General features: G+C 34.7%; 2 protein-coding genes across 6 annotated transcripts; both read left to right on the forward strand.

Moving 5' to 3' along the window:
• Window positions 1-56: 56 nt before the first annotated feature.
• st6galnac1.1 (ST6 (alpha-N-acetyl-neuraminyl-2,3-beta-galactosyl-1,3)-N-acetylgalactosaminide alpha-2,6-sialyltransferase 1, tandem duplicate 1) lies at window positions 57-6,203 on the forward strand. Its single transcript, XM_051915235.1, has 9 exons — window positions 57-224; window positions 374-569; window positions 651-813; window positions 3,412-3,580; window positions 3,707-3,845; window positions 4,614-4,714; window positions 4,946-5,029; window positions 5,126-5,225; window positions 5,389-6,203. Exons 1-9 carry the CDS (start codon window positions 130-132, stop codon window positions 5,560-5,562), a joined length of 1,221 nt encoding a protein of 406 aa, XP_051771195.1. The 5' UTR covers window positions 57-129; the 3' UTR covers window positions 5,563-6,203.
• A 6,400-nt stretch (window positions 6,204-12,603) lies between these two features.
• st6galnac1.2 (ST6 (alpha-N-acetyl-neuraminyl-2,3-beta-galactosyl-1,3)-N-acetylgalactosaminide alpha-2,6-sialyltransferase 1, tandem duplicate 2) lies at window positions 12,604-17,530 on the forward strand. 5 transcript variants are annotated; one of them, XM_051914767.1, is made up of 9 exons: window positions 12,604-12,984; window positions 13,112-13,349; window positions 15,400-15,499; window positions 15,641-15,809; window positions 15,918-16,056; window positions 16,116-16,240; window positions 16,399-16,482; window positions 16,582-16,681; window positions 16,840-17,530. In XM_051914767.1, exons 1-9 carry the CDS (start codon window positions 12,878-12,880, stop codon window positions 17,017-17,019), a joined length of 1,242 nt encoding a protein of 413 aa, XP_051770727.1. In that variant the 5' UTR covers window positions 12,604-12,877; the 3' UTR covers window positions 17,020-17,530. The 5 variants fall into 5 exon arrangements, with proteins under 5 accessions (XP_051770727.1, XP_051770724.1, XP_051770726.1 ...); XM_051914764.1 differs by having other exon boundaries at window positions 12,605-12,984; window positions 15,400-15,562; window positions 16,840-17,519; XM_051914766.1 differs by having other exon boundaries at window positions 12,606-12,984; window positions 15,400-15,562; window positions 16,164-16,240; window positions 16,840-17,519.
• The last annotated feature ends 81 nt before the right edge of the window (window positions 17,531-17,611 follow it).

The raw sequence follows: 17,611 nt of genomic DNA on the forward strand, positions 1-17,611 counted from the left end.
GTAATCCAGAAACAAACATGGTTTGATGATGTAATGAATTTCAATTGGTAGATTATAAAACAGTGTTACAGGTGAAGTCTTTCACATAGTGGCCAGACTGATAAGATGAGTGGAAATTGCTCATGAAATATGCAGAAAGCCTGGGGTTTTGTTAGTCTCATTCTGACTTTTTGTGCGCTGCTATATCTAGTACTTTGGATGAATCTCTCTGAACGCTTTTACAGGTAAGAAAATGAGCGTATTGACTAAGTAAATCTTTTGAAAATATTGAAAATTTGTCTTATGGTGCAATTATGACATTCTAATGACTTAATATTGTCTGTCTGGATTACCACAAAAAGTTTGTACCTGATTTTCATTTCCTCCTAACTAGCAAAAACATCATTTCTGCATTGATTTTAACACCACATGGAAATACTAGTTTGTACAAAACTGAAAAACCCTTTCACCCCACTAAGCGAGAACTCAACATAACACCTATTCCGGTTCTCTATAAGAAAAATTTTACAAAACTGCCAGCGTGGGATTTCGAAGATGTTTATTTGCGAGACAATCAACCAAGAAAACCTGTAAGTGCTCCTTTTTCAATACTATTCTCACATCAAGTTGTGCAGTCGTTTTGATCCTTCGAAAAATCACCTTTTCCGTAGACCTGTCCAAATTCCTTTAAAAAAACAGAGGATCACGAGTTCAAGGAAGCTGTCCTTCCTGACATTCAACTGTGGCTGTACAAAGGTCATCTCAACATAACAGAATGGAATCGATTAGCACACTTCAACAATCCTTTTGGCTTCATGGAGTACAATTACAATGGTAATCATTTAAGGCAAATTATTTTTATGACAGATTTTCAAGTTATATGGATGTGTAAAATTTCCAGCACATGTTTGAGAAAGGTGTGTAGTAGGTTATTGCTTCGTCTGTGTCCTTGGACTATATAATGCATTGCAAATAATGTAAACGGATCTCTCTTGCTTTAGGCCTATTCAAAGAAACATTTTGGGTTCAATATAGGTTAAGCTCAAATCAACAGCATAATGTTAATTACCACTCGTCCTGTCTTTTCTTTTAAAAAATGTTGAAAAGAAGTGTTGGAAAAAATTGGAAAGTCTTGATTTTTTTATGGAATAGCCTAGGTATTGAAGTGTTTAGCCTATTAGCCTATAAATGATTTATCCATGCACATAATTATTATATTTATTTCAAAATTGATGTGCCCTCATTCTTTAATCAGAATAACTTCCCCTACATCTTGCAATTACATCTCTTGATGACGTTTACTGGCGAAGGTGAGTGAGGTGAAGAGGCCGTTTTTTGAATGGATGTCAATGGGTGAGAGGCTTCACTATGCTGATTAAACAGCTTTTGTGGGGAAATAGCTAATCATTTAATTAATCGACAGCCTGTTTGCTAATCTTCAGCATGTTTTACACTAAACAATACTTTTGTTGGGAACTATATGTAGATTTTAGCTTGATAAAAATGTTTTTTTTTTTTTAAGAGAAGGCAGACTAGGGAATGTTGCGACTGATGTCACTGCCATTACACGATAGGCTGAGAGGTGCCGCACGTGATTAAGTTAGCCGTTACGCTTTCTCCAATGTTAAGAGATACAGACCCTCTCATCTCCCTATAATATACAATCTCTGGCATAACTCACATGATCTGATCATCTCACGTGGGATCGTACGATCCAATTAATTCAAGCCTTGTCCTACATTTTTCTCATTTGAGAAGCCGTTTCACGCAGATATAAGCCGCAAAGGAAGAAAAGGCGTTCGCAAATTCCGTTTCATGTTGACTTTAAAAAAAGTAAAGTCTGGATACTTACAATGGTAGTAAATAGGGTCAGTCACATAACTAAAATACTCAGTTTCAGTAGTTAGTCAGGGTAGCGCCATTATTATTTCTGAAATATGAATGAAAACGAAGCTCTGAGGGATAGAATACAGTGCGTTCATTATACTGTTGATGAAACATACAGTTGATGAAACATCTTTACGGGAAAAAAAAACTTTCAGTGGACGAAAACAGTTTTAAAAGTTGTGAGTTGTGAAAATTACATGATCCAGAACCTTTATACAGTGCTTGCCGTTGTAAAGAATGTAAGTCTATCCCTCACAGCCTCGATTTCATCCATGTTAAATTCAGTATGGCATCCTACAACTGCAAGACGTAAACAATGTGGTGTGTTGAATTTAGTGTGAAAAAGTCACTGATTTAGCCTACCTTTTATATGTAATGTTACATCCAATTTTAAGTAAACCCTAAAACAACAAATGATGAGAACATTTTCACAGTTCAGAGTTTTTAACATTAGAATTAATGTAAGTGTCCGTATAAAATCTTAAGCTTCGAATTTTTCTAAATCCTCTAAAGATTGGCTCAATTTACTTTGATTCCAAGCCTGAAACCTCAGTTTTTTGTATTAAAGCAAAAATGAGTGTCGTCTAAAAATGTTTGTTTGTAGTAATCATCATTATGCCACAAATACTGTTGTTTCAGCTTAAAGGGTTAGTTCACCCAAAAATGAAAATAATGTAATTTATTACTCACCCTCATGTCGTTCCACACCCGTAAGACCTTTGTTAATCTTCAGAACACAAATTAAGATATTTTTGTTGAAATCCGATGGCTCAGTGAGGCCTCCATAGTCAGCAATGACATTTCCTCTCTCAAGATGCATTAATGTACTAAAAACATATTTAAATCAGTTCATGTGAGTACAGTGGTTCAATATTAATATTATAAAGCAACGAGAATATTTTTGCTGCGCCAAAAAAAACAAAATAACAACTTATATAGTGATGGCCGATTGTAAAACACTGCGTCAGGAAGCTTCGGAGCATTATGAATCAACGTGTCGAATCAGCGTTTCGGAGCGCCAGAGTCACGTGATTTCAGCAGTTTGGCGATTTGACACGCGATCCGAATCATGATTCGACATGCTGATTAATAACGCTCCGAAGCTTCCTGAAGCAGTGTTTTGAAATCGGCCATCACTATATAAGTTGTTATTTTGTTTTTTAGGCGCACAAAAATATTCTCGTCGCTTTATAATATTAATATTGAACCACTGTACTCACATGAACTGATTTAAATATGTTTTTAGTACATTAATGGATCTTGAGAGAGGAAATGTCATTGCTGGCTATGGAGGCCTCACTGAGCCATCGGATTTTAACAAAAATATCTTAATTTGTGTTCCGAAGATGAATGAAGGTCTTACGGGTGTAGAACGCCATGAGGGTGAGTAATGACATTATTTTCATTTTTGGGTGAACTAATCCTTTAACTTGCTATCTTAAAATATTCCTTTAAGGTTGGATGAATTTGAATGCCCCAATATGTATGTTTTTCCACACTTTGCATTCCTTTACATACATGGATTTTTTTTTTCTTTCAATGAAGAGGTAAAAAGAGCAGTGGATTTGATACCAAAGCCCAAGTCTTCAATATTACTGCCTGTGCCTGAAGGTTCAAAGGATGGCTGTATCCGCTGTGCTGTTGTGGGCGCTGGTGGCATTCTCAATAACTCAAAGATGGGCAAAGAGATAGACTCCCATGATTATGTTTTTCGGTAAGAATGAAACTTTTCAAATAAAATTAGCTTTGTGAAAAATGTTATTAATGCACTACAGAAAAAAAGCATATCTTTATTCTGAGGTCATGACTGTATATTCTAATACTGTTTATTCTTAAACAGAGTAAATGGGGCTGTTACTCAAGGTTACGAGGAGGATGTTGGAAATAGAACATCAGTCTATGTACATACAGCTTTTTCCTTATATGCCACCATTCTGACATTACAAAAGTATGGCTTTAACAGTGTTCCACAAGATGAGGTCAGTAATTTTTTTTTACACTGAATTCTAAAAAAATATATATGCACTGTAATTTGCATACAACTCACTTTTTCATTGAGAATTATTTATAGAAGATCCATGTTTCATCAGTGTTCAAATGTTTGGTTATTGAAAGAAGCCTCTTATGCTCACCAAAGCTGCATTTATTTGAACAAAAATACAGTAAAAACTCCAATATTGTGAAATATTATTAAATTTTAAAATAACTTTTTTTCTATTTTAATATTTATGAAAATGTAATTTATTGCTGTGATGAAAAAGCTGAATTTCCAGCATCCATTACTCCAGTCTTCAGTGTCACATGATCCTTCAGAAATCATTCTAATGGGGATTTGGTGCTTAAGAAATATTTCTTATTATCATCACTGTTGACAACAGTTCTGCTCAACATTTTAGTGGAAACCGTGGTCGATTTTTATTTTTTTTTTTTCAAGATTCTTTGATGAATAGAAAGTTCTATCGAAGAGCATTTATCTGAAATAGAAATATTTTGTGACATGTCTTTAATGTCACTTTTAATCAATTTAATGCATCCTTGCTGAATAAAAGTATTAATTTGGTCAAAAAAAAAAAATCTTACTGAACGGTAGTGTGTATATTGTATAGTGTATATTACTAATGCTAGTGTGTGTGTGATCCTATTATTGTATTATATATATTGTGTCTGGTTAAATCTTTTGTGAAATCATTCTATAAAATCTGAAAATGTATTGCAAAGTGAAGTGACACTCTGGTGTTATTCAACAGGGTATCAAATATGTAATGATCCCTGAGGGCCTGAGGGACTTTGAGTGGCTCCAAGGCCTATTGCAGGGAAAAGTAGCCAATGGGTCATTCAAAGGTGTGAGGTAAAGTATCCAGCTCTGCTGGTAAGCAAGATGAACACAGTAATATTAATACAGAAGTCCTTTGAGTTCATTTTCACCACAGTCGACTGGCCAATCAGAATTGAGAATTCCAGAGAGTATATAAATAAATAGTCTTAAACCTTATTATGTTTGGCTCCATGATAAGTGGTAAATATTTATCAGTGTTCTTGATTTGTTTAAAACCCAACATTTGCACTTATTCTTCCGCAGGCCACTGAAATATTTCAATGGTCATTTTAACGAGAGTAGATTCTATGTTCTTCACCCTGATTTTCTTCGATACGTTCGCAACAGGTAATATTTATGTTTACAGTGACCAATTTGTTTGATCATCGAACAACCTAAGCATGATCTATTGCTTTTGAATGACCCCTATTATTTTTTTAATAGATTCATGCCATCCAAACAATTGCAAGGCATTCACTGGGCAATGTACCGACCGACCAATGGAGCGTTTGCTTTGTTCTTAGCTATGCACTCATGTGATATTGTAAGTAAACATATATTTTTTTCTATTACTTCAGCTTATTCTTGAATATCAAGCGGTTTGTAGCTCTTTAAATACATTCTTTTGTTCTTATCATCATTATAATTGCATTGTATTAGTAATACTTTATGAATGTTACTTGAAAATGCTTTATGATCTACATCAGGTGGATGCCTATGGATTTATTACAGAAGACCACCATAAGTACTCCAACTATTATTATGAAAAGTTAAAAAAAACCAATGTCATTTTCTATATTAACCATGACTATGGCCTGGAGATAAAGACCTGGAAGAAACTGCATGACTCTGGAATCATTAGACTCTTCCAAAGACACTAACACATCAAAGACAGAAGGAGACTCTCTGTTCTGTCAGCAGGCGCTATTTTAAAACATATTTCCAAGTTATGATTCTGTAAGAAGCTGCGTCTTGGTTATTCATGGGCAAGACGGACAAAATCTTTGAAAGTCTTGGAAAGCTACGGACTGAAACTAAATGAAACATCTGTGAAATGCTGCAAGTGAAAGCATGTTTTTGGTTTACTTTTAATAAAGTAGAGAAAGCTGATATTTATACGTTTAAATATTTAAATAGGCCAGGTTTGTGTGTGTTCAATCTTTATTATTATTCATTACATTTGATAAAATACCCAATATAAAACTATTTTTTATTTTTATCAAATTTTTCTGTATATTTTTTATTCTTAATTTTATATTATATTAATCATTACTCTTTTTATGACTTTATTACTTTTTCTTAGAAGTGCAAAATAGATTAATATCTTCCTAAAACTGGGCTACAAATACACAAACATGGGACCAACTTTTGAGAAGTATGTTATTTATTGATATCTAGATTTATATTTTATAGAATATTTTTTAATATATTTAAATATCTATTCCAGTTCTGTGGATTGCAGAAATGTGTATTGATATGCATCATCAAACAACATGAAATGAAGAATAAAAGACTAATGTAATATTGTTTTCATTGTGATTTATCCAAAGTACTACTGAGCAGCACACTTCTGTGAAAGACTTCTTTGTTCTACTAGTTTGCTTGAGTTGTAATCTGCCCATACAAATTCACTGCATCATCAAACAGTGTGTTTATTATTTTTGAATAAGGGGAAACCGGAATTACTCGTCACAAAATTTTCTCCAGTAAATATTTGTCAGGGCTGGGTCCAGAGGGGATATTTGTAAAGTATTTGATTACAGCAGCCATTCTTCTGGGCATTGACTCCCTAAACTTTGCACATGTGTCATGAGTAACTTATTTCTAATCCTCCTTAAGTTCTTCCCAAAGTTGAGCTTCATTGGAAGACCAGTGTGACTTATTACAGTTCAGGTTTATAATTCCACAAAGGTTTTCAATGGCTTTAGGGTCAGGAGACTAATGCCAGCTACACACTACACACTAAAGTCCCGATTGTCTTGATGGTTCAGATTATCTTATCAGATTTTCCTGAGGTGTGTTAAAAGGTTAGTTCACCAAAAAATGAAAATTATCTCATTATTTACTTAAGCCATCCTAGGTGTATATGCTATCTTCTTTCAGACAAACACAATCAGAGATATATTTAAAAATATCCTGGCTCTTTCAAGCTTTATAATGGCAGTGAATGGGGGGCCCGATTTTGAAGCCAAAAAAAGTGCATCCATCCATCGTAAAAGTACTCCACAAGGCTCCGGGGAGTTAATAAAGGCTTTCTGGAGCAAAGCGATGGGTTTTTGTAAGAAAAATATCCATATTTAAAACTTTATTAACTATAATATCTAGCTTCCAGCAGAAGGCTGTATGCATCGATTTGTGGTGGAAGAGCAACCCCTGACCTGACGCATGACGTAATGACGAACGAGCTGTAATGAGCTGGCGTTCTGACCTAGAACCTGGAAGTGCTGCAACATAAATAGCGTAGGAGAATGACGGGAGATGAAATTGTTGAATAAAGTTGTTATTTTTGTTTGGTTTTTGCGCACAAAAAGTATTCTTGTCACCTCATAACATTAAGGTTGAACCACTGTAGTCACGTTGACTGTTTTAACAATGTTTTTACTACTTTTCTGGATCTCTAATGTGGTAATTACATTGCTTCTATGGGGGATAAAAAAAAAACCTCTTGGATTTCATCAAAAATATCTTAATTTGTGTTCCAAAGATGAACGAAGGTCTTACGGGTGTGAAATGACATGAGGGTGAGTACTTAATGACAGAAATTTAATTTTTTGGTGAACTAGCGCTTTAAGCCACTTGATGACTTCAAAATGCTGAGCACATGTGCAACTTCGGTGTGTATCCAAAACACATCCTCCATACTTGGCTACATTGTGTTCAGCAGGATTCCCAAGAATTAATCCATTTTCAGAGTGCCAGCAAATTTATAGATCCTTCCAACACCTGCTGCAGACATGTGCCCCATTATGTTTTCCCTGCCATGCTTAAATGGTTAGTTCACCCAAAAATTGTCATCATTTACTCATCCTCATGTCATTCAAAACCTGTAAGTTTTTCGTTCCTCTTTGGAACACGAAGATATTTTTAATGAAATCTGAGAGCTTTCTGTCTTTCCATTGACAGCCATGCAACTACCACTTTGACGCTTCAAAAAACTCATAAAGAGATCGTAAAACTAATCCATATGTTTAGTCAAAATTTTATGAAAAAAAATTATCACTTTATATGATGAACAGATTGCATTTAGGCTTTTATTCACATATAAATGTTGATCAGTGAACATAAACAGAAGGTCAACTGAACCTGCTTGATGTGCGAGAACAAACATCTTGCTGAAGCTCAGCAAGAATGAACCTCACTGGTTCTCGCACATCAAGCAAGCATGTGCGTTTATCACAACCGATGTGCGTTGATAAATTAAATATAAATTTATTATTAAAGCTAAAAAAGTTATTCAGTCAAAAGCGGTACGTTATTTTCTCTGTTGTTTGATTAAAAAAAATGTTCCATGTATATGGTAAATTCGCTATTGCATGCTGAGAGAGACGGCTTTCTGTGCTTATTGTGCTTAATAACACTTTTTAGTCCCAAATTCGCGATCTCCTTATGAGAAAAGCAGTAGTACAGTAGAATGGCTGCTGTAATCAAATACTTTGCAAATATCCCCTCCGGACCCAGCCCTGACAAATATTTACTGGAGAAAATTTTGTGACGACTAATTCCGGTTTCCCTTTATCCTAAAATAAACACACCATTGGTGAGAATAAGAGACTTCTTTCAAAAAACATTAAAAAATTGTAATGTTTTCAAACTTTTGACAAGTATGTGTTTTATATCATATTTGATATATCAGATTTTATGGCTCATATAGTATATAGAGATCACACTCGGAGGAAAAACACACGCAAACATCTACAATTTGGTCCAGTTTTTATTCATATGGCCAAAAAGATGAAATTCTGATAGCTTGTAATGTGAATCAGCATCTACTTGTCAGACTAGATAAAATGCGTAAAAATATAAGTGGTCACTCTATATCTCCCAATAACATTTCTTATAAACTTAAGGTTTACTTGATTTTTCCATACTTTTTTTTAGAAACAAATGTATGAATAAATCAAGAAAACCTAAGGAGGAAGATAAATTGCTAATAACTCTTTTAACATCGAGCACGTCCCGCTCTTAATTTTCTCATTCATGAATTTCATCACTCTGAAGTGTCATAGTGCTAAATATTTACATACCACGATAACATAACAAAGCCCCTGGAATGCAAGCCTGCAAACTTTAGCCAAAAAAGCGTAACGGCTAATGCTAACACGCCGGCTGTGGCGGTACGCACGGGCAGTACTGTATCTCTTATTTTGGTAAGAGATACAGACCCTCTCATCTCCCTATAATCAAAGAGTAGAACCTAAGAGTCGACAATCTTATACTTTTTGGGCAACAGCCAGTAGATGGCGCTCTGGTAGGGCCACCGACATTATGGGGTGAAAATACTAACTGGACCATAGAATCCTTAACATCTTGCGCACCCAAAATCGGTGAATTTCACTGTCAAATCAGAAGCGCAAAAGAAAATTTTTCAAATGAAATCATCAGTAAATTTTATGGCACCTACAGTAAATGTTGTATTGTCTTATATATGTTTTATTTCACCAGTTGTGGAATCCAACCATTCATCCATCTGAGGTAACTTAGCTAGCCTACTTTATTGAGCATTGTTAAAATAGTCAACGTGACTACAGTGGTTCAACCTTAATGTTATGAAGTGACAAGAATACTTTTTGTGCACAAAAACCAAACAAAAATAACAACTTTATTCAACAATTTCATTTCCCGTCATTCTCCTATGCTATTTATGTTGCAGCACTTCCAGGTCCTATGTCAGAACGCCAGCTCATTACAGCTCGTTCGTCATGCGTCAGGTCAGGGGTTGCTCTTCCACCACAAATCGATGCATACAGCCTTCTGCTGGAAGCTAGATATAGTTAATAAAGTTTTAAATATGGATATTTTTCTTACAAAAACCCATTGCTTTGCTCCAGAAAGCCTTTATTAACTCCCCGGAGCCTTGTGGAGTACTTTTACGATGGATGGATGCACTTTTTTTGGCTTCAAAATCGGGCCCCCCATTCACTGCCATTATAAAGCTTGAAAGAGCCAGGATATTTTTAAATATATCTCTGATTGTGTTTGTCTGAAAGAAGATAGCATATACACCTAGGATGGCTTGAGTAAATAATGAGATAATTTTCATTTTTTGGTGAACTAACCTTTTAACACACCTCAGGAAAATCTGATAAGATAATCTGAACCATCAAGACAATCGGGACTTTTCCTAGGATTGTCGCAAGGGGAGAAATCGGCCCGAATATCTTGTAGTGTGTAGCTGGCATTAGTCTCCTTACCCTAAAGCCATTGAAAACCTTTGTGGAATTATTAACCTGAACTGTAATAAGTCACACTGGTCTTCCAATGAAGCTCAAGTTTGGGAAGAACTTAAGGAGGATTAGAAATAAGTTACTCATGACACATGTGCAAAGTTTAGGGAGTCAATGCCCAGTAGAATGGCTGCTGTAATCAAATACTTTGCAAATATCCCCTCCGGACCCAGCCCTGACAAATATTTACTGGAGAAAATTTTGTGACGACTAATTCCGGTTTCCCTTTATCCTAAAATAAACACACCATTGGTGAGAATAAGAGACTTCTTTCAAAAAACATTAAAAAATTGTAATGTTTTCGAACTTTTGACAAGTATGTGTTTTATATCATATTTGATATATCAGATTTTATGGCTCATATAGTATATAGAGATCACACTCGGAGGAAAAACACACGCAAACATCTACAATTTGGTCCAGTTTTTACTCAAATGGCCAAAAAGATGAAATTCTGATAGCTTGTAATGTGAATCAGCATCTACTTGTCAGACTAGATAAAATGCGTAAAAATATAAGTGGTCACTCTATATCTCCCAATAACATTTCTTATAAACTTAAGGTTTACTTGATTTTTCCATACTTTTTTTTTTTTTTTTAGAAACAAATGTATGAATAAATCAAGAAAACCTAAGGAGGAAGATAAATTGCTAATAACTCTTTTAACATCAAGCACGTCCCGCTCTTAATTTTCTCATTCATGAATTTCATCACTCTGAAGTGTCATAGTGCTAAATATTTACATACCACGATAACATAACAAAGCCCCTGGAATGCAAGCCTGCAAACTTTAGCCAAAAAAGCGTAACGGCTAATGCTAACACGCCGGCTGTGGCGGTACGCACAGGCAGTACTGGCGGTACGCAGGAAAGGAGACCAGAAACCATTACAAGACATGATTAAGTTAGCCGTTACGCTTTCTCCAATGGTAAGAGATACAGACCCTCTCATCTCCCTATAATCAAAGAGTATAGAACCTAAGAGGCGACACTCTGATACTTTTTCGGCCGCCATTATGGGGTGAAAATACTAACTGGACCATAGAATCCTTCACATCTTACGCACCCAAAATCGGTGAATTTCACTGCCAAATCAGAAGCGCAAAAGAACATTTTTCAAATGAAATCAGTAAATTTTATGGCACCTAGTAAATGTTGTATTGTCTTATATATGTTTTATTTTACCAGTTGTGGAATCCAAGCAGTCATCCATCTGAGGTAACTTAGCTAGCCTACTTTGAGTATTTCCATTTTATGCAACTTTACACATTTATTAATAGTAAATTAATAATTAATAAATTTAAGATCATCATGTTTGCAGCGAACAATATATTTCAGACCTAGTGGAGTAATATCACTCCTAGGTCTAATTGAAATAGGCTATATTGTACGTTTTAATGGATCACGCTACAAACATAATGATCTTATAATACATGATGCATTGCTGTGTCCGTTATCCCATAATTCCCACTTTTGGACACTTTTGCTTTAACGCACATTAGACAACACTGCAAAATCAAGCTGTTATATTCATATATTTATTGTCCAACATTCCCAATTTTTCTGATGCATGTCCTTAATTTAATTTCATATGTTGGTATTAATTCAGTGTTTATAAGCCTAATGCTAATACTAGATCTTTTAAAGAATTTTAACCCAAACTGACTGGGTTTCTAGAGCGCAAAAAGGTTTTATGAAAAAAGTGGAAGGCTTACACAAAGTCTGTAAAATAAACAGTTAAAAAGATTTGATGATCACTAGTGATAGTATTTTATTCTGTGTTGTCATCATTCAGGTTGGATTTCAGCTTTAATGTACGTTTTTTTTTTTTTTTTTAAACAAAGCAACTGATATTGCCATAGAAACTAGTGGACTGCCGAGTCGCTTACACCCCAAAATGTCGGAAACGCAGGGCTGCTGCTGGGCGCCGGTGTTGCAATGGAACGTTCTATTGAGTGTCGCTTCTTGTTAGTGTATATTCTTTGCTATAATATACAATCTCTGATCATAATACCGCCAAGCCCTATTCCACAGTGTAGGATTTTCCGAGTGCTCAGTTGCAGCTGATAACAATTAATTTGTTTTCTAACGATTCCTGATTTCTAACACGAATTAACAGCATTGCGTGGTCTTACAGCTGTCAGAACAGAAACGAAACTGCCGCACGTGCTTATTTTGTCCATACCTGGAAGAAAAAAAAAACTAAAACTCATACATTTACCCGCCCATAGACCCTCTCTTAAATCAGGACAGACGTTGAAAGTGGACAAAAGAAACGTATTAAAATACCAGGTGAAAACGGGTATGTGTCTCCCTAGTCTACTTGTGATCCGATCGACCAAGACTGTATGTCTTAATACCAGGTGTAAACAGAGCCAGAGAAAGTACGATGACCTCCACCTCGCAGCGCACGCGCTTCACGACATATAAGGAAAAGGAGGAGGGGAAGAAATTGTATACAAACCTCATTGGTTCTAGAGTCTATGGCCTATAAAATGCAAAACAAACGAGATCCGTGAGAGCTAGACAGTGTTTGTGGCTGGCGCGCCACAAAATGTGAATCAACCAGCTTAAATCATTTAAATATCAAGCGTGTCAATATTTGTGTTAACAGTGTAACGCGCAAATGATATTCAAAAAATGTTTTTTAGGTAGACAGCTCACTTGAGTCGTCGTTAATCGGCGTAATCAGGTTCACAGGTGCTCACAGGTGTTCACAAGTTCACAGGTGCTCTTGCAAGCTTTCACTGAGAATGTTTCTCCTAAAGATATTCTTAGCCACCTCCCTTATAACTTTAGTACTTCTGTTATTTTTTGTAACATTATACGGTGGAAACTGCACTATAAAAGCAAATGCCCGGTAAGAAACGAAAATATAGACTACTAAATTCAAATATGTCATTTTTAAATTCAACATTTTACTTTTATTAGTACTGACATGATATCATGTAAAGTTACAGGCTATAATAGCTGCAATATCTTCTCAGACAGTACTACTTTTGGGTGGAGGAAGGCAATGTCACAGATTCTTTGCAGGGAGTTGAGGAGCCTGACCCAAATAACAGTTCTGCTGTGACTGATGCAGAAGCAAACACTGCAATGAGCCCTAAACCTCTTGGGATTCAATCAACCCTTGTGCCCACTATGGACAAGCACAACTTTACTGCTCTGCCCCAGTGGAAATTTGAGGACCTGTATCAATTGGATCCACAGTTTAAACAGAGTGTAAGTACAGTGGACAAATAGAGAAAAGTTTGTGAACATCCTGCTAATGTGGATGACCCTGCTGAACAAGATGTGAAAAAAAAAATGGTGTGTTGGTGTTAGAGGGGTTTTGGACACTTTTCACTCTTTTTCACATATTTGTTTGTTTTGTAAGTGTGAAACATGTTTCACCCTATAAACCCTATCCTATCTAAAGCCTTTTAATTATGATCAAAACTTACTGACAAACCTGTTTTGCTCAATCTGCCTTTTGCCCTCTAACTGATAGTCTGATAGTTTCTTTTTTTAGCAAATAAAAGGCCTTGTTGAAATTCTAAAAATGTCCACCTTCAGGTTGTGACTTGCATTTTTGCTGAGGAATCTTTAATGTTTTTTTTTTTTTTTTAATAAAATTATTATTAGTAATATTTCAAGATGAACTTTTATTGGACTGAAGCAACTTAGGTTTTATTGATTTATTCATACATTTGTTTCTAAAACAAATGAAGTATGGAAAAATCAAGTAAACTTTAAGTTTATAAGAAATGTTATTGGGAGATATAGAGTGACAACTAATATTTTTATGCATTTTATCTAGTCTGACAAGTAGATGCTGATTCACATTACAAGCTATCAGAATTTCATCTTTTTGGCCATATGAATAAAAAATGGGCCAAATTGTAGATGTTTGCGTGTGTTTTTGCGTGTGTTAGAGTGTGATCTCTACTCTATACTATACTATATGAGCCATAAAATCTGATATATCAAATATGATATAAAACACATACTTGTCAAAAGTTTGAAAACATTACAATTTTTTTAATGTTTTTTGAAAGAAGTCTCTTATTCTCACCAATGCTGCATTTATTTAATCAATAATACAGTAAAAACAGTAATATTGCAAAATATTATTACTAATTAAAAGAACTGTTTTTTATTTTAATATATTTTAAAATGTAATATATTCCTGTGATCAAAGCTGAATTTTCAGCATCATTACTCCAGTCTTCAGTGTCACATGGTCCTTTAGAAATCATTCTAATACTCTTTTTGTGCTCGGGTAACATTTTTTTTGTTATTATTATTATTATCAGTGTTGAAAACAGTGGTGCTGCTTAACATTTCTGTGGAAATGGTGATACTTTTTTCAGGATTCTTTGATGATAAGAAAGTTCAATAAACAGAATTTATTTACATTTATTAAATGTATTTATTAAGATTATTAAAGGGATAGTTCACCCAAAAATGAAAATTCTGTCATAATTTACTCCCCATAAAGTTGTTCCAAACCTGTATAAATTTCTTTGTTCTGCTGTACACAAAGGAACACAAGATATTTGGAAGAATGTTTGTAACTAAACAGATCTCGCCCCCTATTAACTACCATAGTAGGAAAAAAAATACTATGGTAGTCAATGGAGGGAGAGATCTGCTTGGTCACAAACATTCTTCCAAATATCTTCCTTTGTGTACAGCAGAACAAAGAAATTTATATAGGTTTGGATCAACTTGAGGAGAAGTAAATGATGACAGAAGTTTCATTTTTGGGTGAACTATCCCTTTAAAGGATTTATTAAATAGAAATCCTTTGTAACATAAATCGACATAAAACAAAAATCTAGTCTTCACTGTCACTTTTGATCAATAATAATAATAATAATAATAATAATAATAAATGTTTCTTGAGCACCAAATCAGCATATTAGAATGATTTCTGAAGGATCATGTGACACTGAAGACTGGAATAATGGCTGCTGAAAATTCTGCTTTGCCATCACAGGAATAAATTACATTGTTAAATTTATTAAAATGGAAAACAATTATTTTTGTAATATTATTTCACAATATTACTGTTTTTATTGTATTCTTGATTAAATAAATGCAGCCCTGGTGAGCATAAGAGACTTCTTTCAAAAACATAAAAAAATTGTAATGTTTCCAAACTTTTGACTGGTACTGTATACAAAACTTTGTTTTGTTTTAACATTTTGTCTAAAGGTTCTATAAACCGTTCCATTTACAGGCTTTACAAGGTTTACAAGGTTTAAGATGTTTCCAACATGTTTTTCAGGAATGCACGGCATCCTTGCGAAATTCCTCTAATCCAGTGTTTATGGAGAAGTTTATTCCAAACATTCAGCTGTTTTTACAAAATGATCATCTCAACGTGAGTGAGTGGAACCGGCTTTATCACTTTAACAACCCCTTTGGCTATATGGGACTCAATTACACAGGTCTGTTTAATCAGAAAGATGATGGTTTATTATTATACCAGTAAGCTAAAATAATGCTGTATTTCCTCATTTTTATAGCAATAAAAGCAGCTGTTGACACCATCCCTAAGCTTGCATCTACCCAGTTGCTTCAAGTACCTACAACAACGAAAGATGGTTGTATTCGCTGTGCTGTTGTCGGGAGTGGTGGCATTCTCAATGGCTCCAGGTTAGGGACCGAGATTGACTCTACTGATTATGTGTTCAGGTAAATAGAAATTTTCAAGAACAAACATTTTTTAATTGATTTATTATAATGATATTTGTAATGTACTGATTTAATAAAACCACTTATTCACTTGTTTGCTTTTGATAGGGTGAATGCAGCCATTACAGCAGGACATGAGGAGGATGTTGGGAAAAGGACATCTGTTTATGTGCACACAGCACATTCCTTAATCCAGTCACTCATGTTACACAAAAAAAGAGGTTTCAAACAGATTCCTACTGACAAGGTGTGTCTAAACTATCACTTGTTCTTATATGTGGGCTGCTTTGGCTGAACTTCTCATAGTTTTTTACCTTTTTATGGAAGGACATTAAATATGTTCTAATCCCTGAGGGTCCAAGAGACTACAACTTTCTCGAGTCCCTTATGAAGAACAGAAAAATACCATCAGGACCATATCGTGGACGAACGTAAGTCGTTCTAACAAATGTAATTATCAATCAATATTTGTCATCATAAACCAAAAATGAGAGAGATTACCCTTGTTAATGATTGTTGTCTACACACTAATATTGATTGGATATGCTTTACGTTCAGTGATTTATTGCTGTTGTTTATTATTTTAAAGGCCAAGGAATTATTACAGTGGGCATTTTAATGAAAGTTCTTACTACATCCTCCATCCAGATTTTCTAAGATATGTACGAAACAGGTAGGAGCTGAAATTGCCATACATGTGCACACATTAGTTATGTTAGCAGCATATATTTAGTGCATGAAGTTACCATTTCATTATATATTTTCATTTTAGGTTTCTTAGGGCAAAACAATTAAAAACTAAAAGATGGTGGCTGGTCAGACCCACTAATGGAGCATTTACTCTTTTGCTGGCTATGCACACATGTGACATTGTAAGTGGTCATTTCATTCTCGTTCGAATGAAACACATTCTCTTTAAAATGAAGCACAGTTGTTTACTTATAGGCATTCAGATTTGTTCTATCATTTGACCTTAGCCTTGAGTGTATTATTTTATAGTGATTCCTTGTTTTTCCTGCTCTTCGTGTAGGTGAGAGTCTACGGTTTTAGCACAGCTGACTATCGGAAATATCCAAACTACTACTATGACACCAAACACACTAAACTAGTGTTTTTTGCTAATCACGATTATCGTTTGGAGATGAAAACCTGGAAGAAATTTCATGACGACAAATTTATCCGGCTGTATTTGGGAAAATCTGATATCTAAGTGAATCTGGGTATCTTACAAGTAATTCAGCTTCCTTGAAATGACCCAAATAATTACTAAAAAAAGAATATAGTTCAGTCAGTGTTATTTCACAGTGAGAAAGAGGACATTGGTGTAACTTATTGCAAATGTAGGGTGTTTTTTTTTTTTTTTTGCATTGTTAGTCTCTACTTTGTGTATTTGTATTCTGGAATAAACAATGAATTTATTGTAAAATACCAAAGTAAGTCAAGTATGTTTTTTTTTTTTTTATATCATTACGTGCAACTCTAGAGCATTAAACTACGCTACTTAGTTTATTATTTTTTTGCGGTTTATTATTGAAAGACATGGATTATATTGCACAGTGATGTTATCCGTGCATCTCCTTTCAAGTCGTTTCTGCATTATTGTATCATTTAGGGAGTCAGTAAATGACAAATTAACAACTAGTTTATGGGTGCAGGTGAACTTTAGGAACTCTGGTGGGACTTTACATCGTTAAAGGGATAGTTCACCCAAAAATAAAAATGTTGTCATCATTTACTCACCCTAATGTTGTTTCAAAGCTGTATGAGTTTCTTTCTTCTGTTAAACACAAAAGAAGATACTT

Source organism: Ctenopharyngodon idella, chromosome 12 (genome assembly GCF_019924925.1).
Source record: "Ctenopharyngodon idella isolate HZGC_01 chromosome 12, HZGC01, whole genome shotgun sequence".
NCBI lineage: Eukaryota > Metazoa > Chordata > Actinopteri > Cypriniformes > Xenocyprididae > Ctenopharyngodon > Ctenopharyngodon idella.

What these genes read in the sequence shown, in the direction of transcription:
- st6galnac1.1 (XM_051915235.1), top strand. Translation starts at nt 130, where the DNA reads ATGCAGAAAGCCTGGGGTTTTGTTAGTCTCATTCTGACTTTTTGTGCG. An exon ending in ACAATCAACCAAGAAAACCT is followed by an intron (nt 570 to 650) that starts GTAAGTGCTCCT and finishes CCTTTTCCGTAG; the next exon opens with ACCTGTCCAAATTCCTTTAA. An exon ending in TCCCATGATTATGTTTTTCG is followed by an intron (nt 3,581 to 3,706) that starts GTAAGAATGAAA and finishes ATTCTTAAACAG; the next exon opens with AGTAAATGGGGCTGTTACTC.
- st6galnac1.2 (XM_051914764.1), top strand. Translation starts at nt 12,878, where the DNA reads ATGTTTCTCCTAAAGATATTCTTAGCCACCTCCCTTATAACTTTAGTA. An exon ending in AACAGATTCCTACTGACAAG is followed by an intron (nt 16,057 to 16,115) that starts GTGTGTCTAAAC and finishes AACTTCTCATAG; the next exon opens with TTTTTTACCTTTTTATGGAA. An exon ending in CTATGCACACATGTGACATT is followed by an intron (nt 16,682 to 16,839) that starts GTAAGTGGTCAT and finishes CTCTTCGTGTAG; the next exon opens with GTGAGAGTCTACGGTTTTAG.